Below are 7,786 nucleotides of genomic sequence, written 5' to 3' on the forward strand. Positions count from 1 at the left end.
CTATAGGATGCAGGATATAGGCAACTCACTGGGTTTTTCCGTTGCATGCCAAGCGAGACAGAAAATATCCCATCACGTACCAGGATTAAGCTGATAGGTTCTCCTTTCATCAGAACCTCAGTGAGTAGGCTTGGGTGGAAAGATTAAGATTAAACTTCCTCTGGGACTGACCTGGTCCGCTTCCATTGGCTACTAGTTTTATTTATGCTAATTTCCCTGTCTGATAGTGAGAGAGGGAATTGTGGTGAGTTTTGCCAGCTCTTCAGAGCATGTGAATCATACTGCTTAAAACAACAAACTAGCTCACAGGAAAACATGTTACCCTGGTGACATGCTCCCATGATGGTGTTATTGTCATTATTGAAATATCCTCTTGAGAATACACTTACCGTAGCATGAAAATACCTTTGCTATTTGCTTTTGGTGCTTTGTTTTGCTTTATTTCATAGAGCTAAAGTGACTACAGTCAACATCACTGGAGCTTATTCATGACCTATGAGAGGCTTTTCCCCTCTTCTAGAGCATGGTACTCCAACGATGCAGTGATGAGGGTGGCTTAGCACTCTGATCAGTATGCATTGCAAAGTCCTTAAACATTTGTCTTCATCTTACTTGGTTGGAGGGGGCTTGGAAAATGATGAATGACTTTTTACCACCGTTATATGAATTTAGGGGCATGAAATGTGCAACAGTGACAGATGGTGATTTGGTGGTTTAGGTGTGGGCGAATGCCATTAGTTTAATACCGTGTGAAGAATATAGAAGATTCTATTGTCAATGCATTGGTAAGAGTTTCATACAAATGAATGTCATTACATATCATACCTCATCTCACTTTCCGTAAATCTACCTGTCTTTTCCCTTCCAGCTCGCAGCCGGTTATCAGTGTTTGCGGTCTATCCACTCTGATCTCCCTGAAGTCCCTCTCTGTCTCCCACCATGGAGAGTCTGAGTGAGCTGCAGAACCCGCTTCTAGATAAGACCAGCAGTAGACACGTGGTCCACAATGACTACCAGGCGTACCAGAGTGACTACCCCAACCACCAGTACCAGGAGAACATCATTGGTTACTTTGTCACAGGCAGCAACGGCAAGACTCAGGCCCAGCAGTTCCTGGATGCCACCTCTCTGCACCTGGCAGTGGAGGCCTTCTATAGGCCCAACTTTATCCTGTATAAGGACAATGTCAGCCTCCAGAGCAAGGACTCTAAGAGTGAGAGCTCCGAGACCACGTTCACAGAGAACAAGGACAGTGTGTTGGGAGTGGAGGGAGTCCCCATAGAGGACCCTCAGGACAAACTACTGGGAGAGAAGGATGTGACGATCCAAACTGTGTCCTATGAGGTGGAGGAGGAAGGACACGAGTATGAGGTGAGAGATCACACAGAGGGCAACTATAAATGACCAACTACAACTTTGGATTTGGGATGTGTTGATGCTCATACAGGCTAAACAATGAGCATTGTTCAAATCAAAATGTTATTTTTCATTAGTAGAGAGCAGTTGGACATAAATTAATAGGACGATTAAAATAAAAAGGTTCCATGTACCTCAAATTGTGTGGATTGTAATAGTGAGTTGCAGAAATCAATCACAGAATAATGGGTCACGGCACTCAATGCTTTTCATGATAACTATTTAATTTACAACAAATCTCCCTACCTCTTTCTAATAGGCTGCTAAGGCTGCCAGCATGATTCATGCCTATTTATTCCACCTAACTGTCTGTTCACTAAATGGCCAATTTGGTGTATTTTATAGCAATCTTACAAATCAAATACAGGGGTAATTGTACTCTTTTTCTCTTCCATAATTGTTGGCAAATCTCCCTGTTCATCTTTGATCATATCACTCCAGTCCTTTTGTTATGTTAGGACAAAACTGTGACTAAGCACTCCAAACTAAAATGGAGAGCAACTTCTTTTGAAAAGTGGGACAATCTCATTTCATGCAGCGAGGGTTGTAAAATACCCATTGTCGTGAGTTGGCAGCGGGGGAGTGCATAGATCCCTAACTGGACTTACGATCAGTCCAGCTCCTGACACTAGGAGCTCAGCAGATGGATAGATGCACAGCAGAGACGGCCATTAATGCCATAGCTAATGCAGTGCTTTGAGAGTATTAGAGACTGGGCTGATGCATGGCCCGACACAAAATGGCCAGCAGATAAATTATTCCAGGTAGATTCAAAGAACAAATTAATCTGATTAACACCCAGGAGATGAAAGTTGGGCTTCCAGTTGGAACTTGAGAGCTGGTTCTCTTGGTTAACCCTCTGTCTGGCATTTATGTGCGTGTGTGTGTGAGTGCGCGTGTGTGTGTGAGTGCGCGTGTGTGTGTGAGTGCACATGTGTGTGTCGGTAGATAATTTCATCCTTGGATGTAGTTCCAAGAATTGGAGATGAAGTGAGTGTGCCAGCCAGGTGTGTGTTGATGTGATACAGCTCTCTACAGCTGGAGATCAAAGCTCTGTAGAAGGCTTTTAAAGTGAACATGCTCTCAACACACTTAGACAAGACGGAAAGCGCTGGACGATAATTCTTACATGTCAAAGCCAGTAACTGCTGTTAGTTCTTCTATACGTGTTGTTGTGTTTATCATAAGTTATGGAATTTCTCTTGGACAGATCTACAAGAAAACGATCAGCTGGAGTTCAGGTGTTTGTCTTTTTCCTCACTGGCTTTTTGGACAAATCACGATTTCGCAGGTGTTAGCATCTTTCGAATTTCAGAAGGGGACTGGACATTCAGCCCGTAACTGCACAGAGAGAGGGTGGAGCTCCTCATTCCAGTTCCGCTCCTTGCTCTAGCATCTCTTCATCTCTTCTCTTAACACGTATGGACCCGGAACTTAATCGCTCAGCTGACCAATTACTTGAGACATTAGTTCTGTGTTAACCAAGATAAAAGATTATGTTGAAAACCCTGCATCTGTATACTGACAACATGGTTCTCAGTAGGCATACAGAGATATGATGGCATTAACTGTTCCACACAATAACACATGACTGGACCATGTCCTCAATGACACCCATCTAAATTCTTTACTCAGTAATTATTTTTGTTTTGGTGAGCTCTGTGCAATGTTTTATATCCATAATTGTAGATGAAAAGCAAGTTTTTCCAAAATGCCAACAGTTTAGTCCCTCTGCCAGCGTTTCCCACCAGATGTGATGGGGAATCAGAAAACTGCTGGTGTGTAAGGGGTAAAACAAGACTCAGGCCTGGGTGTGAGTGAATATGCCATTCCCTAGTGACTGGGGCCATGGCTGTCTGTGTGACCTGTGGGTGCGCCCAGTGTCCCCTGCTGTCATTAACGAGCACTCTGGGAGTGCAGTCTGAGGATAATTAACAGACCAGTGCAGTGGAGGAGTCTCATCAATTACACTGGCCTCAAAATGCCTGCTGCTACTGGCTGACTGGCTAACTCTCAGATTGGCTTTAGTGTAATGCACCACTGTCTGTCCATATTCCCATACCAAGTCTAGCAATCTATCCACAGCGACATGGGCATTCATTAGAAATGTGGTTGGATGTAAAGAATCTCACCTGGTGCTACAGGTGTCCTCCAGGAATTATTTCAGAAGTCCATTGTGGGCCAAAATCTCTTGGCCATTGGTCATGCATGTGGGTCTCCGTGTGCAACTTCAGACAAAATTGACATAGCTTCTGTAGCTATTTAATCGTATGGATGTAATGTATTATGTAATACATTTTTAGATCCTCTGTCACTTTGTTCTCTCTATAAGCACAGTACTTGTGGCATTTAATGCATAATGCAAGGACACATCAATATGTTTATCACTCTCTCTAACATGTTTGCCAATGGGTGAGAGGGTGATATGAGGGTTTTGCCGCTATGCCCACTTTGTCTCTTTTGCCGCTATGCCCACACTCTCTCTGCCCGCCTCTCCGCCTCTCCTCTCGTCCTCTCGTCCTCTTTAAATTGGCTCATTTATTTTCGGCCCTGAACATCCATTTCCATTTCCTCTCTTCCCTCAGTCGCCCAGGTTTGTTTGATCCCTGCGAGTAACAAGACTAACAAATGAATCCTGTCCTGATGGAGGGCCATTCATTTAATCAAACAGCAGCTCCCTCTCTGGGAGAACTGCAAAGGTGAGGCTTTCTCTTCTTAAAGGTCATCCCAGAGATGTGGCTCCTCGTGTTTGGCTCTCAACTTTTGTCCCCGTACCAGAGTGCCCACAGCAGCGTCAGACTTTTCCATTCATTAGTCCCTCAGCTACCCAGGGGCCTCTGAGGAGGATCAAGGCACAGTATGAGTAGACACCACACAAGCCCTCAGAACATTCACAGCCTCTCAAACAAACAGATGAGAGTTGGTGGCACCTTAATTATGGAGGACAGGCTTGTGGTAATGGTTGGAGCAGAATAGTATCAAATACATGGTTTCTATGTGTTTGATGACATTCCATTTGCTCCATTCCAGCCATTATATATTTTTTTACTTAACTAGGCAAGTCAATTAATAACAAATTCTTATTTACAATGATGGCCTACCGGGGAACAGTGGGTTAACTGCCTTGTTCAGGGGCAGAATGACAATTTTTACCTTGTCAGCTCAGGGATTCGATCCAGCAACATTTCGGTTACTGGCCCAATGCTCTAACCATTAGGCTACCTGCCACCCCATTATGAGCCATCCTCCCCTCAGCAGCTTCCTGTGGTGGAGGTGCACATGAAGGATGGGGGAGGGGGTCTCTCTCGTGCTGTAGAGGCAATTTAGCACATAAATTACACTGTCTTCTTCCTGTTTCCCCTGTCACCTGGTGATGATGAAACAGTCCGTTAATCCAGCGTTATCTGTCAGGTCGCTTATGGGTGTTGACAGAAATACAAATCCTCTCTGCCTGGCTGAGCCCATCATGTCCTACATGTAAGCAGAACAAGGGCAGATATGCCTGGGGGTGTTTGTCATCAACTATCACACTGTTCACAGTATGTCACAGTGTGTCACAGTATGTCTGCAGTGCAGAGTGACTTGCCTGACAAGTTCAGGTCCATGGAACAATGTTGTAGAATCTGACCCTATAATCTTGCAGATTTTTGTGTTAGAAACAGCTTTGAGGTACACATATTGATTTAAAAATGCATTAAAATGTGTAAGTAGATAATCTAGCATGAGTAGCTCATCTACAATTAACTGTTGGTGGGAGGATGGTGAGGGCCCTGGCGATGGTGAGGGCCCTGGTGAGGCCCCTAGTGGAGCCAGGAAAATAACCTCTCCCTCAACGTCAACAAAATTAAGGACCTGATCATGGACTTCATGAAACAGCAAAGGGAGCACACCCCTATCCACATCGACGGTCCACCCACACAGACAGTGTGGTGAGAAGGCGCAATAGTGCCTCTTCAACCTCAGGAGGCTAAAGAAATTTGGCTTGGCAGCTAAAACCCTCACAAACCTTTACAGATGCACAATTGAGAGCATCCTGTCGGGCTGTATCACTGCCTGGTACAGCAACTGCACCGCCCGCAACCGCAGAGCTCTCCGGAGGGTGGTGCAGTCTGACCAACGCATCACCGAAAGCACACTGCCTGCCCTCCAGGATACCTACAGCACCCGATGTCACAGGAAAGCAAAAAGTTAATCAAGGACATCAACCACCCAAGCCATGGCCTGTTCATCCCACTATCATCCAGAAGGCGAGGTCAGTGTGGGTACATCAAAGCTGGAACCAAGAGACTGAAAAACAGCTTCTATCTCAAGGCCATCAGACTGTTAAATAACCATAACTAGTCGGCTACCGCCCCGTTACTCAACCCTGCACCTAGAGGCTGCTGTCCTATGTACATAGACATGGAATCACTGGTCACTTTAATAATGGAACACTAGTCACTTTAATAATGTGTACATACTGCTTTACTCATCTCATATGTATATACAGTATTCTATTATACTGTATTTTAGTCAATGCTCGTCCTAATATTTATATATTTCTTAATTCCATTCTTTTACTTTTAGATTTGTGTGTATTGTTGTGAATTGTTAGATACTACTGCACTGTTGGAGCTAGGAACACAAGCATTTCGCTACACCCGCAATAACATCTGCTAAATATATGTATGTGACCAATCAAATTTGATTTGATTTGGCGTCACCATAATGTAGTTGTTCAGACGTACACCAACCGTGACTATCCCAACTGACTGGCTCTTTCCTGTGCCCTTCCCTCCCTCCCAGAGTGACAGCTCCAGTGACAGTGAGAGTGAGGACAACTTCATCATGCTTCCCCCCAGGGACCACCTGGGCCTGGCCATCTTCTCCATGCTCTGCTGCTTTTGGCCCCTAGGGATCGCAGCCTTCTACTTCTCCCAGAGGGTGAGTCCAAGACCAGTACACTTTTACACCTACTACCCTGTTATTAACGCTAATTACCCCCAGAACACTCTGCAAGGTCAGTAGGCACAAGTGCTCTCTCACAAGTGTAACACAGCTCATTTTCTACATCCATCGGCCCATACCAATTATTACAGACCATTTACTGCATAAACTGTATAGGTACCCGCCCCTATTTACTTTTGTGATCACAAGCAACCATACAGCAGAGAGCAAAGGAAACTGAGTACAGCTCAAACTAAAGGATGATTGTGCCGCCACATATACAGTATATTTTATTTTCAATTATGGTCACATTTAGTCAATCAAATACCTCAACAATAAATGTTATTTTATGTTAGCAATACATTTCCCAAGGGAGTATCTAGCCGATACTATCTACATGTATTTTTCAGTAGATAATGAATAGACAGGATAGCTGCTGCCCCCGGGACTGTCTCACCATTATTGTGATTATACTGAACCCCAGGTCTATCTATAAATAGCAGCACTTTAGTGAGCAGGTTCTGAATGCAGCAGGTCCCCTCCCTGCCCCCTAATCCAACTACAATTTATCTCAGTGGTTCGCAACATCTCTCAAACTAATTGCAAAGACAATTACATTGCAAAATTACCCAAATAAATGTGTCAAAAGGACAAATGGGTTATGTGAGGGTCCTTTCGGAGGGATACAAAAACATCCAAACAGCGCATTAGTCACTTTCAAAACGGTAGTGACATAATTGCCATAGCAACTAATGTCTTGTTTTCTCTCTCTACAGTAAATGTACACCTACTCACATTTTTCTCAGTCATATTTAATCATGACTCATTTCTCTATCTTTTGTCTCTCAGACTAGCAAGGCCATTGCTAAGGGAGACTTCTCCAGGGCAAGCAGTAGCTCCAGAAGAGCCCTGTTCCTTGCTGTTCTCTCCATCACCATCGGGGCAGGGATGTACGTGGGGGTGGTGGTGGCCCTCGTAGCCTACCTGTCCAAGTCTGGAGGACATGTATAGCAGCAGAACCATGGCCACAGGGGAGTGCTTAGGAAGCTGTCCCTTCTATGGCAACCCTGAAGCACCATCCCCTATAGATGTGGCTCTGTCTGGATGGTTGGGTTGTGGAGCAGCAGAGAGGAGAGAGGAGGAACACAGGAGAGGAAGGAACAGAGTCAGTGTTTTGAAATGTTTACCCTGACCAAACAATGTAAACCACAGACGTATCCATCTGGATTACACCCTTGTGTCTATTTCCCAGCCACTTCTCTCTAGGTTTATCAGCCTGATAAGGATGTTCGAGGTTCACAAAGTAATGAGGAAAACATCAATGGAAAGAGGAAAATGCTATTTTCCCCCAATGACTGTTCTGCTCCTAGTAAAATTAAAGTGATGATACTAATTCCAGAGCTAACCTCCTCCACTGATCTTCATCATTATCATGGAGGCCCCC

The 7,786-nt window shown here is 44.6% G+C and overlaps 1 protein-coding gene across 1 annotated transcript; it reads left to right on the forward strand.

Annotated features, from left to right (window-relative positions):
* Positions 1-939: 939 nt before the first annotated feature.
* On the forward strand, positions 940-7,353 carry LOC120023188 (synapse differentiation-inducing gene protein 1-like). Its single transcript, XM_038967212.1, has 3 exons — positions 940-1,371; positions 6,202-6,339; positions 7,192-7,353. The coding sequence occupies exons 1-3, from the start codon at positions 940-942 to the stop codon at positions 7,351-7,353; spliced, it is 732 nt and encodes a 243-aa protein (XP_038823140.1).
* Positions 7,354-7,786: the final 433 nt, after the last annotated feature.

The sequence above is a fragment of the Salvelinus namaycush genome, chromosome 28 (assembly GCF_016432855.1).
Source record: "Salvelinus namaycush isolate Seneca chromosome 28, SaNama_1.0, whole genome shotgun sequence".
In the NCBI taxonomy this organism is placed as follows: domain Eukaryota; kingdom Metazoa; phylum Chordata; class Actinopteri; order Salmoniformes; family Salmonidae; genus Salvelinus; species Salvelinus namaycush.

What these genes read in the sequence shown, in the direction of transcription:
- LOC120023188 (XM_038967212.1), top strand. Translation starts at nt 940, where the DNA reads ATGGAGAGTCTGAGTGAGCTGCAGAACCCGCTTCTAGATAAGACCAGC. An exon ending in AGGAAGGACACGAGTATGAG is followed by an intron (nt 1,372 to 6,201) that starts GTGAGAGATCAC and finishes CCTCCCTCCCAG; the next exon opens with AGTGACAGCTCCAGTGACAG. An exon ending in CCTTCTACTTCTCCCAGAGG is followed by an intron (nt 6,340 to 7,191) that starts GTGAGTCCAAGA and finishes TTTGTCTCTCAG; the next exon opens with ACTAGCAAGGCCATTGCTAA.